This window comes from Clarias gariepinus, chromosome 4, assembly GCF_024256425.1.
Source record: "Clarias gariepinus isolate MV-2021 ecotype Netherlands chromosome 4, CGAR_prim_01v2, whole genome shotgun sequence".
NCBI classification, from domain to species: Eukaryota; Metazoa; Chordata; class Actinopteri; order Siluriformes; family Clariidae; genus Clarias; species Clarias gariepinus.
Genome location: NC_071103.1, coordinates 17,761,721 through 17,781,092, shown reverse-complemented (window position 1 = coordinate 17,781,092; position 19,372 = coordinate 17,761,721). Strand labels below are relative to the sequence as shown.

General features: G+C 36.8%; 2 protein-coding genes across 2 annotated transcripts in view; one reads left to right on the top strand and one right to left on the bottom strand.

Moving 5' to 3' along the window:
* Nucleotides 1–3,237: 3,237 nt before the first annotated feature.
* The window catches only part of tg (thyroglobulin), a 39,456-nt gene continuing 23,321 nt past the window's right edge, over nucleotides 3,238–19,372 (bottom strand). The window contains 10 exon segments of the mRNA XM_053494893.1: nucleotides 3,238–3,526; nucleotides 3,681–3,874; nucleotides 3,987–4,127; nucleotides 6,292–6,399; nucleotides 12,001–12,188; nucleotides 12,311–12,478; nucleotides 12,640–12,804; nucleotides 17,174–17,370; nucleotides 17,695–17,833; nucleotides 17,925–18,012. Of these exon segments, the coding sequence (XP_053350868.1) occupies nucleotides 3,396–3,526; nucleotides 3,681–3,874; nucleotides 3,987–4,127; nucleotides 6,292–6,399; nucleotides 12,001–12,188; nucleotides 12,311–12,478; nucleotides 12,640–12,804; nucleotides 17,174–17,370; nucleotides 17,695–17,833; nucleotides 17,925–18,012 (1,519 nt within the window). The 3' untranslated portion in view covers nucleotides 3,238–3,395.
* Nucleotides 13,211–17,403, top strand: LOC128520584 (src-like-adapter). Its single transcript, XM_053494892.1, has 7 exons — nucleotides 13,211–13,486; nucleotides 13,868–13,967; nucleotides 15,214–15,300; nucleotides 15,831–15,928; nucleotides 16,016–16,147; nucleotides 16,239–16,362; nucleotides 16,679–17,403. The coding sequence occupies exons 1-7, from the start codon at nucleotides 13,408–13,410 to the stop codon at nucleotides 16,902–16,904; spliced, it is 846 nt and encodes a 281-aa protein (XP_053350867.1). The 5' UTR covers nucleotides 13,211–13,407; the 3' UTR covers nucleotides 16,905–17,403.

Sequence of the window (19,372 nt, the reverse complement as noted above, 5' to 3'; positions counted from 1 at the left end):
CGCCTTGTTAATAATAGTACTGCGGCCATTATTTTACTTCTGCGGCCGTACTTATGTCAATTTAAGCTCTAACAATTTCCTCCTCCCCCATTTTAAACTGTTTTTTCCAACCAGAATTTTATTCTGCAGGTCAACAATTCAGGGTCAAGTCAGTGCAATAATAAGAACACTAATGGACCAGTCAAATACACTCATTGATGCCAGTGGGATCAAACCCTTGCTTCATCTCTGAGTAGCTGTCATGCTTGTAGATGGTTGACTATTTAAGTCTCTCTTGTCCATCTGTGAGTTTGTATTGTGGAACTTAAATAAAATGGCAGTTAACAACAATTCTAAAAAAAAAAAAAAATGTAAAAGCTTTCTGATTTTTTTTTTTTGGCAAAGGGTGGAGGTGGTGGGAACTGTACTAAAAATGTCCTTCTGTGACATCTTGTGACTGTCTGTTTCACAGAAATAAAAAACATACAGCACCAATCAACAAATCAGCCACTGGATCACAAAGGACAAATATTTAAACGGAAACAGATTCAATGTGTTTCAAGGGGAATTCACTTGTTGATGTTTTGATAAGCTATTTCTGAATGTCACAGATCAGCATTACAATGTAAAAAAACATGCTCAGTATTGTGTAGGTTCCCCTTTTGCCTTCAGCTTTGGTCCCTCGAGGCATGACTCCACAAGAACTCTCATGGTGTACTGTGGTGTCTGGCACCAGGATGTTGGCAGCAGATTCTCAGGGTGCTGTAGGTTGCCTTATGAGACCTCTGTGGATTGGACTTGTTGGTCCCGTGCATCCGACAGGCGATCATTCGGATTGGGATTTGGGGAGTTTGGAGGCCGGGTCGGCAGCCTAGGGCTAGATCCTGTGCACAGAGGGCTGCGGTGCACTGTGTATTCTGGAGCTTTTCTCTCATGGACAGCCCTGGGCTCCCACGATGCTGTCACCAGTTTACTGGTATATAATTGAGAATCAGTGTTCATGTTATGGCTAATTGGTGCATAATGTTAATTGCCCTGTTCCAAAAACTCAGGGATGCTCAGACTAGCTACTATAACCTAGAACCTATTAAACATAATTTAAATATTAACTAATGTTTCTTCTTAAAATAGTAATCCATAATTAGTTTTCCTTTTTAACACAATTTCTTTCCATCTCCCTAACAAAAAGGGACTTGACTGATAAACACAGACACACACACAATCACTCAGATAAACTTGACTACCTTAAAACATTTAGTCTGGACTGATAAACAATACATGTAAACACACTGATCAACAACTATTAAATAATTGTACAGACCTGTAAATCTGTAATCTGTAAATGCTCTTTTGCACAATATTCATTACTTGTTAACTTGCACAAACTTTAATTTTTATCTTTGCTGCTACTTACAAGGAACGTTTACTATTTCTCCTCCCACTACCTCATCTCATTACCACAAAATATTGAAATGTGTCATGTTGTTGGGTTGTCACTTTGTCGTTCTTGTTTGCACATTTGAACATGAACTTTATGTTGTCTTTTTTGTATAAAACTTAGATAGTTTTTCTTATAACTTAAAATGTCAATCTGTCTTGTCTCAGCTAGTCAGCTAATTAGTTTTCTTAGTTAGCTAGTTAGTTTTTGTTAATTAATGTTGTCAATGTAACTTGTATGTGGCACCTTGGTCCTGGAGGAACGTTGTTTTGTTTCACTGTATGTGGTTGGAATGACAATAAAAGCTTGTATACAAGCTACGTGAACTTGAAAAGCAAGATTGTTGAGCTTCTGTGTCGACCGGATTGCTTTTAAATGACAAGCAATTACCCCAGAAAGACTACAGTGTGGAAACTATTAAATATCATAAATCTGTCTTTTGCCAACATGAGTTCAACATATGATCCCAAATACCTGGAAAATGCCTGGAAGCCAAAACAAACTTATTCCAGGCTTTTAGTAAAAGGCAGGTGACATATATGTGGTATTTCTGCCATCCGTTTAGTACTTTGTAATATGGTGATGTTTATAAATGGAAGCAGTCAGGATTAGAGGTAGTCAGAAACCACCTGTAACTTCATTATACCCTGGAGTATAAAGTACCCATTTAAGACTGGCTGCATTTTTGTTTAGTAATTGACTGAACATTTTGCTAAAGGAATTAGCAAAACAATACTAAAATGATTTTAGGACTTTGATGAAAACTTTAAGATAAAAAGATTAATATAGTACAAATGCCCAAATAAACCCACTCTCACATAATCTCACACCAATTAGATTATGTGACTTCTGACAATGTATAATCTACTATTTTCCTGAATCATGTTTTCTTAATCCAGAGGTTATTATTGCACACAAACATCAAACTCAGGTAGGCGGTGTGTGTGAGTGGTAGCGAGGATGTGGTTCAGCACCAGCTGTGAACGGGAGGAGTGACAAAGAAGGCGTGGCCAATGAATGAGTGCAGGCATCTGTATGTGATTAACAGTGGCTTCCTTCCTATATGTGACACATGCGTATTGCAAAAGCCCGAGAGATTCTCTGACTCTTTGCTCCCATGATCAAATAAAATACAGCAAATAAATACACTTTAGTCCTTTCTCACACCTGCCTTCTCATCTATTCCATCAATTCCACAGGGGTATCACAATGTGGCGTTCAAATTTAAGCAGTTTGAAGACAGAATTGTACGGCAGAAGTGTTTTGAATGGTAATACTTTAACAATTTGATTTGATTGATGCGATTGGTGTGTATTGTTTTTGAATGCCTACTGAGTAACCAAAGATTGACTAAATGAAACATGGTAGGCTTAACCAACCTAAAAATTTTTGGACAATTTAAATGGTATATTTCATAAAATTCTATTATATGAAGAACTGCACAAACATTGTCAGATTTTTATGTCAAATGAAAATGATAGTGTGCAGATGGTTGGACCAGCAGAGCCAAAAGACATGCCTCAAATTATGTCTAAGACTGGAGCGATAATGCATGGCTTGGAATACATTTTATTCAGTAGCACTAGACCATAATGAAACAGCTGGAAACTTTTATTGCAACAAAAGCATGATTGTTTTAATATCTCACTTTAATGTGACAAATTTATGATTTAATTTGTTCAGATTTTTTTTCTTTTGCTGACAATCGATTGCAGGACCTTTTAACTTTTACAGCTGCTAATAATTTGTTGGTGGTGCTTAGATTAGACGTATCTGTAAGAATAGTCAAATAAAACACTGAGATTGTTTTGTTATTTAAAATGCTGGTTTATTGTTTAAGTTCATAAAAAATCACACTACAGCATCACTAAAATATCCACAGAACTGCAGAAAAAAATGTGATGATGGCTGACATTTGAAACAAACTTGAGTAACTGTAATTGTAGAAATGTAGAGTAAATGTACAATTTTGGACATATTAACTGTAAGCATCCTTCTCAGGCTTTGGTTTGGTTTGTGTAACCAAAGAGCTGAAATCAGACAAAGACACGGGCTTTGGAGCTTCAGATGGTTTATTCTCGCCATCAAAATTTTTGGACAAGAATTTCCCTGCAACAGAAAAAGGTATAAATACATGAAACACCTTTGAAAAATAATAATCTAGATTAAGATCGGAGTCTGACAGGATGTCACGTGCCCTGCTGGTATTTTAGGCAAAGTCGCCACACCCTGTACAGCTCACACACTGTACAGAGTCACTGACCTGTAGACGAGTTCAGAACTGGCACGTATTGGGACCAGAAGGAGCACTGGTTTGCCTGGAGGCTCTTGTGGTTATTGAGGGTAGGAGACAGCTCCTTATAGTTCTGTCCATTTGGGTGGGGCAGGAACTGAGGCCAGGGAGGCAAAAGCTCACTAAAAGACACTCCAGACACCGAGAGAGGCCGGTTGGGGTTTCTGGAAAGAGTTATGAAAAGAAAAAGCAGCACAAAGCAACATGAATAGAAACATAACACACAGTTGCCACTGCATAACAATAAGGCACGAAAATAGATTACATAAAATGTACCCAGATTTAATGAAGTTGGCCATATAGCTCATGATCTGCAAAGAAAGAAGTCTCTCTGAAGAGGTGAAGAGTTGTCGCATATTTGGGACATGCGGCAATCCGAACACATACTGCACATCCAGAGGAGATGTAAAATCAACACTGTTTTATGAAAAAAAAGAGCACATATTTACATTCCTTTGGTTCCTACAGCTATTTTAAGAGATATATTCACTGTGATTTTCATTTAATTTATTTAACACATTTAATCACATACAATAGCTGTAAAGTAAAAGATATATTTTCTCTAAATTAGTGAAATAAGGTCTGCAAATGCTAACATTTTTCCAAAGTATTTTGTTTAAACATCCAAATCCTAAACATATTACTCTTCTACAGTCTTATGCAAAAATTTGGGCACCCCTTGATAAATAACAGATTTTGGTGATTTTTTTAATTGAAAAGATGAGACAAAGTCTCTCTTGGAAATGAAAAAATGCACAATATTTTCAGCAAACATTAATGCATAGTTACCTCTTATGCCATAAAATAAAAAACATAAATAAAAACATTATGATGGCACTGTGCAAAAGTTTGGGCATCCTAACAGTTCCAGAGTCTCAGATTCTTTTCACAAGGTTTTAGACCTTAATCAGCTTATTAGATCTGATGCATGGAAACAGCTCTTATTAGTAATTGCCAATTTCAAAGCTTTACAAATACTTTGACTCTTTAAACCTTGTGCACACACTTGCGGACACTTAACAACCATGAGGTAGCCGCTGGGTAGACTCTGAAAATAAAATTTATTGATGCCCACAATACAGGGGGGAGGCTACAAGAAGACAGCAAAGCGTTGTCAGCTTTCAGCCTCCACAGTGAGAAATGTAAGAGACGGCAGTTCAGGGGAACTGTAGAGGTCAAGGTGAGATCTGGAAGACCAAGAAAACTCTTGAAGAGAACTGCTTGTATTCTGGTCAGAAAGACAAATCATAACTCCCATTTGACTGCAAAAACCTGCAGGAAGATTTAGCAGACTCAGGAGTGGTGGTGCACCGTTCCACAAGACCTTCATGGAGGAGTCAGCAGAAGAAAACCTTACCTGCGTCCCCATCATAAAATCCAACGTCAGAAGTCTGCACTAGAACATCTACAGATGCCTGATGCGTTTTGGAGACAAGTGCAGTGGACTGATGAAGTTAAAATAGAACTCTTTGGCCACAATCATCAAAGGCATGTTTGTAGAAAAAAAGGAGCAGCATTTCATAAAAAAGAACACCTTGCTGACTATTAAGCATGGGGGTGGATCTATCATACTTTTGGGTTGTGTTGCAGCCAGTGGCACAGGAAACATTGCACGGGTGGAAGGAAGAATGGATTCCACTAAATACTATCAAATTCTGGAAGCAAACATTACACTATCTCTAAAAAAGCTGAAGCTGAAAAGAGGATGGCTTCTACATCAGGACAATGATCCTAAACATACCTCGAAATCCACATGGAATACCTCAGGAGACGCAAGCTGAAGGTTTTAGAATGGCCATCACAGTCCCCTGATTTAAACATCATTGAAAATTTGTGGGTAGATCTTAAAAGAGCTGTGCATGCTAGACGACCAAAAAATATTACAGAACTAGTAACTTTGCAAGGAAGAATGGGAGAAAATCCCAAGTACAAGGATTGAAAGACTTTCAGCTGGCTATAAAAAGTGTACTGATTATGTAGGGTGCACAAACTTTTGCACAGTGCCACAATTATGTTTAAATTTATTTATTTTTGTTCAATTTATGACAAAGATAAAAGTAACTATGCATTAATGTTTGCTGAAAATATTGTGCATTTTTTCTATTTCAAAGAGAGACTGTGTTAACATCTTTTCAATAAAAAAATCACCAAAATCTGTTATTTATCAATTATCTGTTATTTAAAACTTTTGCATAAGACTGTATATCTACTTTCCCAAGAGAATGAGGAATGTCTACTGAGATTAATATATAATCATAATGTGATTTTTGACGCATATTGCAATTGTGATTTTTACTGTGATATCTAACAATTAATTCTAACATTTTCTTCAAATGTACTGTATTTGTCTAAGCTAACCAAATAATTGAACTACTGATCTCATTAAGAAGATGCCAATGTTTATCATCACCTCGAAAGTATTTATAAAATATATAAATACCTATGGACAAACACTACATACATTCCCAAAATATGCATATATTTCACATGTAAAATAAAGAATTTAATAAATAATTAAATAATTGCACAGGTTCATACAGCAATTAAAATTGGTATGCGCAGAGCTAGTGTTATTCAGTACCTGGTGTGCACCATGTCTTGGGGCAGGTGATACATGTAAACAGCGGATCGGGTGCTGGAGGCCCAGAAGCTGGCCATCGTAATGGATGGGCAGGTGATAAATAAATCCCTGTGATAGAAAACACTAGTCATGAATGTGCACACATCAAAGTCTCTAAACGCATCTCTTCTGAAAATGTTCAAATAAGACACCACTGAGGTTAATAGCTGCTTTCATGTGGGCATCACAGACTTTCAAATTAAGTATCAGATAAGGTTTGAGTTCTTCATGCTGTTGACAGTAAGCAGGTTGGGGTGGTGTTTGGCACTGAGAGGGACAGGGTTTGACGATGAGCCAGATGTGGCTTCTGAACCTTCCAGGCATGTATTTATGTGTTTGTCTCTCTTCCCCACTTTGTCTGCCAATATGCGTGCACAGATGAGACAAAAGCAAAGTGCAGAGCGAATGGAAAAAACATAATTTTGGTTAAAGCATTTAAGTTAGCATCATTTCTGTGTAAACAAGCCAGGGAAAGTGATTAATAGGGCTCAATAAAAGGTCAGGTCCACCACATGGGTCTGTGAACAAGTGCGAGAGTGTAAATACAGGAATATGCAATAGATTGCAATGGACTAATAATTACTATTTGTTCGACATTTATTTGTTTCCTCACCAGTATACTTGACTGATTGCACTGGCTTCTCTAGCATGTGGTAATGAACAAAAAAGGGATAATTAAGATTAAATAAGTTTAGTCTGATCCTGTTACAGCAGCACATCTGGTGATTAAATATATCTATAAAATGTTGTTAGCACTGTCGCCTTGCACCTCCAGGGTCCGGGTTCGATTCCCGGCCAGGCTCAATTCTTGTCTTTGGTGCATAGAGTTTGCATGTTCTCCCTGTGCTTGGTGGGCTTCCTTCGGGTACTTCGGTTTCCTTCTATAGTCCAAAGTCATGTAGGTTAGGTTATTTGCCATTCCTAAATTGCCCGTAGTGTGTGAATGGGCGTGTGAGTGTGTGTATGTGTGTGTCCTGCGATGGATTGGCATCCTGTCCAGGGTATATCCCGCCTCGTGCCCTAAGTCTCCTGGAATAGGCTCCAGGCCCCCCGCAACACTTAATACAGGATAAAGTGGTATAGAAGATGAGTGAGTGAGTGAGTGAGGAATCTTTAAAACATCTCTTGAATCTTTGTTAAACTTGTGTAGAGTACAGAAAGAATTTCAGCTAATTTAACTAATAAAGCAGATAGACAGGACCTATTTCTCAAAAATACAGGAGCTTAAAACATATATTCAGTTTCAGATTGCATTAAGGTTCTACCAACCATTAGATACAAACTGTGTTAATGGCATGAACACTATTTCTGTAAGTTAAAGTATCACTGTTATCTATAGTACAAATGGAAATATCACCTCATAGCTGTATGTAGTATCTGTTAGAAAAGCAAGCGCAAACAAACAAACATTGCACTGTAGTGCTGGTGGTTGCTACTGTACATTTCTTTATGTGTGGTTCAGCCATAGTCCATGCTATATCTGACACTAGTCATTACGTAGGCAGAATAACAACAAAGTCACACCCTGTATTTCCATCTCTTACAGAACAACAGCTTTACTTCACTAACTGAAACTCAAAACTGAAATTTAATGCATGATCAGTTACTGAAATCTATTTAAAGAAGGGTTTGTGGTATTCTATGCCATAACCACAATCTCAATAAACTATGCATAAACTCACTCAATCGACTTTTTTTTTTTTTTTACCTAAAATACAAAGAAAAAATGATCTTCATTGTTAAATAAACCAATCAGACATGACCTAACAAAACACTATGCCCTGCATCATCATGGTTCCCATTGTCCCTTGCTCTGGTCCCTTGGGGCATGATTTTACAAGTACTCTGGGAGTGTGCTGTGGTGTCTGGTACCAGGATGTTGGCAGTGGATCCTCTGGGTGCTGTGGGTTGGAAGGGGTGGGGACTTAGTGGATTCCATGTGTGCTCAATTGGATTGAGATCTGGGGAGTTTGGGGGCCAGGTCAGCATTCTTGGGCTCTTTTCCTGCTGGGCCCCGTGTGTGGTGGGCTGTGGTGCAGTGTGTGTTTTGGTGCTTTTTTATCATGGGTAGGAGTAGACCAGTTATTAAGGCATTGAACAACTAATCCGTCATTATCCAGTGACGGAAACTACAAAGCGCTTTTGGAAGTCACTCTGGATAAGAGCGTTAGTCAAATGCCTAAATGTAATTGTACATGAGCCCCTGAGCAAGGCCTTTAATCATCAGCTGCTCAGATCAGTATAATGAGATAAAAATGTAAGTTACACTAGATAAGGGCGTCTGTAAAATGCCGTAAATGAATTATGGCCAGAATTTACTTTTTCCATTCATTTTGTGCTGGTACGGGTATATAGTTGATAATTAATGTTATGTAGTTTTAATGTTATGGCTGATTGGTGTTGGTCAAAAAGGTTTGTTAGGGTTCATCCTTCTTAATGATCAATCCACAGTGATATGCCCATGTCCAGAACAATAAAGTTTAAAAAAACTAAAAAGGGTTAGTCATCTGACACACAGCAGACACTTACTACCCATACAGAGACACACAAGTCTAAAGTATCTGACTTTAGTCACATACTAATTTCTACTGGTAGGTGAGAAACCTCAAAAGTGTCAGGGTCAAACTGAATTCACACTTGGGTTATTTCAGACTTAGACTGAGCAATGCCATTTCCTTCCTTTAAACCATGAAGCTACAAAAGCCATTTTTACTGATAGAACTGTGCAAAAGATATGAGACACCCCATTTCTTCACATATGGCTTCACACGTCCAAAGAACAAGTCTTCCTTGTATTTTTCAAATGTAATCTTGTGGAATAGTTCTCCAGGAAACGAGGGTGCTGCTGAGGTTATTACATAAACAAGCAATTTTTAAATTGCATCTTTGGCAGATTTCTGCTGTAAAATGTTTCTCTTGTTTCTTGAATTTAATTTATATTAAATTTATCTAATTTTATTAAATTTAATATGAAGAAATGAAGTGTGGCTCAAGACTTTAGATGTATTGACATCTCTAGAAGAAGTTGTTTAGGAAGATTTGCTTTCTTAAAAAAGCACACTGTAGAAATATTCAACTGCTTGGTTTGCTTTTGAAAACAGTTTGGAGATATCTGACAGATGCCGTAAGAAAGGCAAACCAGTGCACAAATTTTCTTTCTTAAGCTAAATAGTAGTAATTGCAAACTTAAAAAAAAACAAAAAAACAAGGGGTTGGCTTCAGACAGCCATTGTACTGAAAATCTAGACAGGATAACACAAGACTTTTATATGGGATATTTTTAGCATGTAAATAAAATGCATAATAAAACATAAAAATATAAATAAATAAATAGATAGATAAATAAATGAAATATTTGCTCTGGACAGTCCATTAATAGTAACGTACTTGCTAATAGTAGTAATAAATAGTTCAGCCATAGCCAAAAGTTTTGAGAATTACACAAATATTAATTTTCACAAAGTCTGCCGCCTTATTGTTAATAGTATTGATAAGACTTAGTTGAACCCACTTTTATCTCTATAGCATTTTAACAGTCGGCACAGTCAGCTCAGAGCTGTCAAGTCTTGTTAGGCGTGTTGGGAAACATATTATACATACATACATACATACATACATACATACATACATACTGTACATACATACATACTTCCATACATACATACTGTACATACATACATACTTCCATACATACATACATGTACATGCATACATACTTCCATACATACATAACGCAGAGAGTCTGAGGAGGAACTTCCTCCCACAGGCTAAACACTTGACAACACCCTGCAGCTTCTTTCTGCAGGCCATTCCGGCCCTCAACAAAAACGGATAGGACGGAAACTGATCGGATTTGCTTTTTTTCACACAGTAAACACATACACCCTACATTTCATCAGAATCATGAGATAGCACATTTCTCATCTGTTGCACATTTCTTGTTTGCACACTGCTCATTTGCAAAAAAGATGAAGATCATCTTGCACTTTAGATCATGGACACACACTGCTGCTGAAACACATCCTACTGTATATCATTTTTACTCCCTGTTTCAAATCATACTGCTCATGCCATACCCATTCTATATTTTTATACTTACATATTACTTTTATACTATACATTTGTAAATGCAGTTTAATTTAAATTCATATTTGTATTATATTTTTGTAACTTCATTTCCAATTACAATTTTTATTTTATTGCAAAATTGTATTTTCTAGTGTAATATTTCTATCTGTAATGTAAATCTTTCTATTTTGCTGTCATATAAGCATTTCTCTGCATATTCTATTGTGCATGGTTGTGAATATAACAAATACAATTTGATTTAAACGAATATGATGTGCCACACTGCAAAAATGGTTAAGATAAAATAAGATAAAACTTTATTAATCCCAGAGGATATTCTTGTGCAAGAGACTGCTCCAAGACCAAAGAGAGTAAAAAAAATATACGAACAATGAAGTGAAGTAATAAATAAAGTAAAATAAATTTAAAAAAAATCCACAAACAAGACATAAGATAGACATAAGCAGAATGCAACAACCAACAGAGTAGAACGCAACAACCGGTAGCAATAGAGTAGCAGAAATTAGATTCTGATGTAGAATTTACATAGCAACAAGGACAATAATATGATATTGCTAAAATATATTGCACATAATGCTGTTAAAATCTATTATTATTGTACAATAATAAAACCCAAGTGTACAAATTGCAGAGGGAACAACTCTTGTTTCAAGGCTGTAACCATTATTTTAGCCCTATGGAAAGGGTAGGGGATATAAAGTTTGATGGCCACAGGAAGTAAAGACCTCCTTTGGCGTTCTGTGGGGCTCCTTTTTTTCTGTGGCCATCAAGAATAGTTTAAGGAACGCAACAGTGAGTGTGAGGTGTGAGGCGGGCCAGGGGTAGCTCAGTGGTTAAGGCATTGGACTACGGTTCAGAAGATCCCAGAAGATCCCAGGTTCAAACCCCACAACCACCAGGTTGTCACTGTTGGGCCCTTGAGCAAGGCCCTTAACCCTCAACTGCTCAGATGTGTAATGAGATAAAAATGTAAGTCGCTCTGGATAAGAGCGTCTGCCAAATGCCCAAATGTAAATGTAAATGTGTTGACTTGGCCTTCAAATTCTTTTAAAATCTCTCAAAGATCTCAAGCCAATAGGACATTGATCTATAGAGGCCGCACTTTGCTACTTCCAGGACTTGATGATCTGATGGTGTGATGCCAGATACCATGGTATACATCATACATCATCTGAGACACACAGTTTTGTTATAGTGAGGAAATTGAGTTCTCAGTGGCTGATAAGATGATCCTTAGCATTTTCTCCAGAGCAGACACTACTAAGGAGTAGGTCAGCACGCACATCATCACTGATGTTTTATGTAGTTTATTCAGTTTTGAACACAAATGTTGTTCCTCTTTGAATGTGAGGAACAACATTTGTGTTCAAAACTGTCTTGCCACTTATAAGATGGCTACATGGTTGCGGTTCTAAATACTGCAGCTTTAAATACTATTTACTTTTAAGAAATTCAAAAAGTCCCTTTACTATGTTTTTTTGCCATGCACTTTTATGCTCCATTTAAAAATAAGACTGAATGTCACTGCAAGAGCTCCTGGAATCAAGACCAAACCTTAAAAGTAAATTTCTCCTTACTCACCTCGTAGCATTCTCTAGAGCGCGGGAGAAGACACTGTACCCAGATGGAGTTGGAGAGTGCTGCAGAGAGTAAAACCAAGTAGCTGCTTCCTTCACAAACTGGTTTGCAGCATCTCCTCCCAAGGAATTGGACAATGCTTCATAGAAAGCAGTTTTACTGTCTGCTCGTCCCTGAAGCTGCTCAAAGTTCTATTCATATAACAGATTGCCAACAAATGAAACAGAGTTCCTTAAAATGCAATGTCATTAAATAAAATCATTTTCGATCATATGGAACTACACAGATCTACATAAAGCCTATTCGGTCTGACCTTGATGTTTTTAGCCCTGCTGATAAGACCATCCTCTGCTGATGAGCCCAGCATCAGTGGAACTCTGTGGAAACGTCCGGAGGTCAGGGCTGCTGATGGTTGTTCTTTAATTACTACACCATCTACCACTGGAGACCAGGCCTGAAGGGGTCCACTCACTGCCAGCAACTTTACAGCCATACAGTGCATTTATCAGCGCATTTCATAAAGACCCAAAAAAAAAATCAACATTAGTGTAAAGGAAAATATGGTTGTAATTTTTAGTAAATAAGATACTAAGATGAAGCTTAATACGCTGTAGTCAGTGTTTTTAATCACAGGAAAGCAACCTTGGTTTGTGCAGCATTGATGCTCTCAGCAGATTTTTGTCTCAGGCAGATAAGTAGCTGCGCAGGATCTAATGATGAGCAGCCTAACTCTAAACCCAGAGACACAGCCTGCTCCTGAGCTTTCTGTTTGCTCATTACTGTAGCTGGAGAGAACACTGAGCCACCCTGAAAGAAAACATGCACAGAGATGTCGTGCTCATGAACCAGATTTCCGGTATACAAATCCTATTTAAATCATGGCTTTAATTGTGAAATGCTTTAAAGGGCATTTATTTGGCTTCTTTAACATGCTTACAAAGCTCCCCCAAAGTGTGTCTTGTGTACTTATTATTGTACTTAGATCGTACGCTTCATTATACATCAAAATGTCTAAAAAAGTGTCTAATTATACTAAAAAGGAAAATTATAAAAGACAACATATTCACAACATACATTTGCATTGGTTGTTGTTGTTTTGGTCAATGCCAATTATGCATCGCCTATTTATAGGCCTCTTTACCAGCAGCAGTAGATTTGCATATTGCTGACAGCGCTATCAACCCTTCCTATTTTGTTCATTACTAGAGTGGAAAATGTGGTGAGAAGCAGCTTCCCCATTCTGACAAGCTACAGCCACTTTACTTATCTGTAAGAAGTTAAAAACAACCAGAGAGCAGCAGGAAACGATCGAGCTGCAATGTAAGACCTAAAGACTATTATTAAAGGCAGAGTTAAATATATTAACTGTATGGATAAAGTGACGGCTCGTAACCTGGCACGTTCGGAGTAATGGGCAATTTGCAGGCCATACTGAAGTCTGGAGAGAACTTCATGCAAACTACGACCACTGCAAACCTTCCAGCAAGAGGTGAGACAGTTAGTGAGTGATACAAAGTGCTACATAAAAAAATAGTTAAGCCAATACTTAAAGCTTGAGATTTTAATAAACAATTCATTACTCAAAGCAGGTGGAATCTTTTTTTAGAATTATAAATACAAATGCTAAAGGTGAACAAATATATAGAGTAATAATCTTCAAGTGCATCTAGTATAGTTGAATAAAAAGATTTTGTTACTAATAAATTTTCATATTATATTCAAAGCAAAAGTTGTGTGTTATGCTTCCTGAACTGAAACAGACATAATGTCGCATAACATAACGCAGCGTAACATAATAGACCATTTAAATTTTTTATACAAATTTGTTTTTTTTTCAATTATTTATTCTAACTTTATTTCTTCGTAACAGTAAGTGATAAGGAGCCAGCAGTGGTGTTAAGTGATTATCCTCCCCCTGATATCTGCGAGCCCCTGTTCAGGACAGGAGACTGGCTGAGAGTCTTATCTGAGTAAGTATACTCACGTTTATGTTTTACATCTTTCACAATAGTTCATGTGCTGAGGAACCCTCTGCACAATAGGAAATTAAATGTGCACTAGTGTGCAAGTTTTGCTTTCTGTAGAAGTAAACAGAAAGTCTTTTCTAAAGGTCTAAGTTTGTGTACTATTTAAATTTTTGCTGATATAGTTTAAAAGAAATCTATATTTTCACTAATATATTTCGTTAAACCAATACGAATTGAATAATGTGGATTATTCATTGCGGTTTACTGACTTGTTGCTGACTTATAAATGAACATAAATAAATAATAAAACATTCTGTGCTGTCCATGCTAGGTAGCTTTTTATATTAGTTTATTACAGTTACAGTGTTTTTTTTTTTTTAAGGAACCCATCTCTAGTGTGAAAACTATATGTTCTCTGATGTTCACTTTTATTTAATTTAACGTACATGCAATCTTTACCTTGCATGAAATCTATCAGCCTCAGTTTGCGTGATCGGTCCAAAAACAGGATCTACACTTTTCATTGAAAAGTATTATGATTAAATGTTACACCATTAGTGTACTTACAGAGGCATCTCATTTCCTAAACAATGCGCAAAATCAGTTAGAAGATTGGGCAGAGTTTTGATTGTAGACTAGTGATGTTATTACTATTATTAATCATTTAATGTTAGTTATTTTTAATAAATACTATCCCATGGTTAATTGGGATGTTAAACGCTACCTATATTCTACTATATATTATTGTTATATATTAATATTATTACTAAAAAGCTTGTTGTATGTATATTGATCAGCTAAAACTAAGACTAAGGAAACTGCTTATCGCATCAGTAGCGCAGAAAGTTTATCCATCTCCTTTAATAGCTGATTTAACTTTTTTCCATTTCCTTTTATTAAAGTTCATACAGATATTCATTTTGTAAATTCCACTCAGTATATTTTTAAAAAATTTAAAGCCTATTTATGGACTCTGGCATTTCCCAATTCACAAATTTTGTTGAAGCTGGATTAACTGGAGCCATCACTGTTTATTGTTTATTGAGGCGAATCCGTTTTTTTATTAATCAACTCTTTAAATTCACAAGACTCTCCAGATATATACAGTATATATATATATATATATATATATATATAAATAATATTATATATATTTTTTCAACATTCTGTTGCTTAATGCAAATTCCCCATGTTAATGTATAAGTATGTTTTTTTATTCATTCTCCCTCTCTGTGCTGTTTTTCCCCAGTGAGGGCTACTGGGTAAAGGTTTACTCTCTGCAGACCAGGGAGGAAAACTACATCCCACGCTGCCATGTAGCTAAGGTTTACCACGGGTGAGTGAACTTTAATGGATAGTGATGATGAATAAGTTGGACACTACCTACCTTTAGATCCATACATCAAATAATTTCATAACTCTATAGGATCCAATATATATAACTTTTATATATTTTTTTCTCTTGACTGTAGAATAAAATATAGAGCACATCAAAATGTCCAAGTCTCTTAAAAATTTGTCATTGATGTTACCCATACATCATTTATTTAGAGTTTATTTTTAGATTTTATTATTATGAAGTTTTTAATTTCAGAATGTTTGTTTGTAATTTATTGAAATTTTTATACACAATTTATTGGGATTTACTATAGGCTAGGATTATTTTAATTAGTTAAATATAACAGTATTTTTCTCCTTTCCTCTCTAACGTTTTTGCTGCCACTTCTGATTTTGTTATTAGTCATTTTAGTTGATTAGCCAGACTCTCCACTCTTAGCTATATTCCCTTAATCAAATAAAAATATTGAGAGAAAAAAAACATATAATGTAAGCTAAATACTACTGCTCCCTCTTTGTTGTATTTAGGTGGTTATTTGAAGGTGTCGCAAGACAAAAAGCTGAAGAGCTGCTACAGTTGCCTGGGAACAGAGTCGGGTCTTTCATGATTAGAGAGAGCAGAAGAGGTGAAGGATTTTTCCCAGTAAAATGTCTGTAGCTTGCTATTGATGCTTCTGAACGTGTATAATGAATTGTCTGGTGTTCTCCTGCAGGTATGTATAGCTTGTCTGTGCGCCACAGATCTATAGTGCATTACCGGATACTACGTCTGCCGAACAACTGGTACTTCATCTCTCCACGTCTAACCTTCCAGTGCCTAGAGGACCTGGTCAACCACTACTCTGGTAAATCAATCAATCAATAAATAAATCTTTCAGTCTATCTATCTATAACAATTGTTTTTATGACCTGAATGTTTTTCCCCCTTACACGTAGACATAGCAGATGGTCTGTGTTGTATGCTTACTGGTCCTTGCCTGGCAGCACTTGAGCCAGTACGCATCTCTCAGTCTTCTTCAATAGTGGGAGCTCACAGCTTTAACTATTCAACAGCAAACAGGTACATGACTTACTTAAAATATTTGCTATGTTGGAAAGTGATGTCTAGTGAAATCGTTTACAAATCAGTTTTTGTATAAATAGTGTAGAATCCTTTTAGGAGTTTGCATGTTCTACCAGTGCTGGGTGAGTTTCCCCTGGTGCACCGGTTTCCACCCACAGTCCAAAGACATGTAGATTAGGCTAACTGGCATTTCCAAATTGTGTGTAGTATGTGTGGTGTAGGAAATGAGTAAGGGACACTCCACTTAGCTATTTTAATACATTCTAGTTTGTTAGTCTTTGCTAACTGTGCCAATCTATTTACTCTTCCTCAGAGTGCCAATGGAACAGCAGAATACGGCTGCCGTCTCTGCACAATGTGATCCGTACATCAGTGCCGGAGTGAAGGAGAGCGTATCAGCCTATCTCTCTCTGGCAGGAGTGGAAGAGAAAAAAAGGCACAGCTGGAAGAAGAAGAAGTGGAGATCTATCTACGCATTGCCATCACGACAGACGTACAACACGGTCACAGAGGAAGACCACCATGAGGAGGATTACTAAACAAAAAGAACATTGCAATCATAACTAAAATCATTCTCCAAAAAGACTAAATAAAATTAACTTCTTTTTTCTTAAGATTGTGAGGACAACTAGTCACACATGTACGGATAGAGAAGGCCATGGCAAATGAAGTATTTAACTCAAACGTTTGCACAATTTTGACAGTCTCACACTGCCTGCTTATTAGTACCAAAGATTAACAAATAATCTTTATTCTTCTACTTTATGCCTATTCATTTGCATCGTCCTCTCATGACACATGCACTTACCATAAGTAAGGCCTGGTGGAACAGAGAAGAGGACATAGATGAGGACAGATGGAGGCTGGCAACGTCTGCACCGTTTCTGTCTGCTCCTAATGTCACTCTAGTGGGATCTCCTCCGAAAAGTGCGATGTTCTCCTGTACCCAGCGTAGTGCCGCTACCTGGTCCTGCAGCCCATAGTTCTCAGAAAGATCACTGGAACCTGCCATCATGTAGGCATGCAAACTTTAATGATAAGTTTAAAATCCTCAGCCCAGTAAACTGTAACTAATGGATTTCACAGGTAACAGAATTATCATGTATCTGTCTATCCATAGTATTTTCAATATATTTAGTATTACAACGTCACACTAGAATCCACACTAGAATCTGCACCTAAGACATAGTATTCTTAAAAAGATGTAAAGTTAGTGTTGTCTGGAACAGACTAGCTTCTTACTATGTAATAAAATACATATGTTAATATAATAAAGCTGAAAAATAAAGGCAATATTTGTCTGTATGTTGCCAAAGTGTAAAGTAGAACCTGTGCTAAGGAATCCAAAAGCAGCCACCCTAAAATTTGCTGTCACAACGATAATGTTTCCTACAGCAGCAAGGTAAGAGCCATCTAACAAGCCGGAGCCAGAATTATGGAAGAACACTAGGACTGGAGCAGGCTGCTTCTACGACATAAACACACAAATGATCAATATTGCACTAGAGGAGGGAGAAATATGGTTTTCACAGAGAGAATACAGGCTCGTCAGGACCTACCACACTGCTGGAAACAAATATGTTAAGGTAGAGACAGTCTTCACTGGAGCCGGAATCATCAGTATCACCAGGCTGAAGACAAGTGGGCCTGAAACATTTCCAACATTTAATCAAACCAACTGCAAAACAGGACATTTATGGACTTATTCAGATATGGCAGAATTGGAGTGGTTAAGCTGATTTGCAAATTACATAGTTCACGCTTCAGAGACTGCCAGATTTTTCCTGAGTGAAGGTCTATAGAGTAGCCCACCACATTTAAACATAAGCACTCGCCTTTAAGCATGACAAAATTTGAGGAAGAGAAAATGCAGAAGAAAGAAAGTGTTTTCTTTGCTGTTAAAAGCAGTATTGCATCTATGAAAGAAATTTAAATAAATAAATAGATGAATAAATAAGTAAAGAAAGAAAGAAGGGATCTTAGAACGTGAACATTGCAGGTTCTGATGAAATGATCTACTAGAAGTCTAGTATATTGACAATGTATTGCAGTATAAAGAGTGCTAGTTGCTTTGCTTAAATATGTTTTTAAATCTTAAGCTGACATGGTATATCTTAATGTCACTCAGCATGATAAAAATAAGTATAATAAAAGGTGTTGCACACTCAAATATTAAATTGGACTTTAGCTTTGTTTATAACATGCCAATTCATGTGTGGAAATGATTCCTCACGCTCCGGAACTACTCATTCACAAGTTGAGTCTAACATCTGAAACATGCCTGTGTCTTCAGACAAGAAAAAAGTAGATGTGCAAATGTGAACATTTCTGAGCCTACCCCTGACCGACTGAAGCAACCCCAGATGAGAACACTGCCTCCAGAGGATTGTACAGTGAGCTCTATACATGATGGATGCATCGTTTCATGCGCTTCATTTTTTCCTATGACAAACCTGTCGCTCTGGGACAGGGTCAATCTGGATCACATTACCTTCTTTCCATGTTCAAAGTTTTTTAAACGTTCTCTTGCACATTAAAGCGCTTTTTTTCCCTATTTGTCCTAACAATACAGTGCAACTTAACCAAGCATTTAAGGGATGTCTAGTCATGGTCAGTTATGTTTCCAACCAAATTTCTTCTGTGCAGTTGACAGTTTAGCACTATCTTTTCAGTTTTTATTAATGCATTGGACAGTTTGTTTTTGCCTGATGCAGGCCAATAATTTGACCAGCCTGAAACACTTTTTGGCTTAGAGAGTTATAAAATTATAATGGAAGCATGGGACTATTCTGGCATGATTGTATGGTTTTAGCTAATTTGATTTGTCATGTTAAATAATGCCATTGTTTTACTTTTGCCAAGTACTGACTCATTACAGATACAGCTCACACTGAATGTATTTAAAAATTTCATCCATAAACTAATTTAATCTATTAAATACACAGTTAGAATGATGGCATGTAGTTACATTTGAGCAATATCATTATTAACTTTGCACTATGTTCAT

Bases quoted from the DNA above. Each gene is read 5' to 3' on its own strand.
- LOC128520584 (XM_053494892.1), top strand. From the start codon at position 13,408: ATGGGCAATTTGCAGGCCATACTGAAGTCTGGAGAGAACTTCATGCAA. The intron at 13,487-13,867 runs GTGAGACAGTTA...TCTTCGTAACAG, and splicing joins TGCAAACCTTCCAGCAAGAG to TAAGTGATAAGGAGCCAGCA. The intron at 15,929-16,015 runs GTGAAGGATTTT...GTTCTCCTGCAG, and splicing joins GATTAGAGAGAGCAGAAGAG to GTATGTATAGCTTGTCTGTG.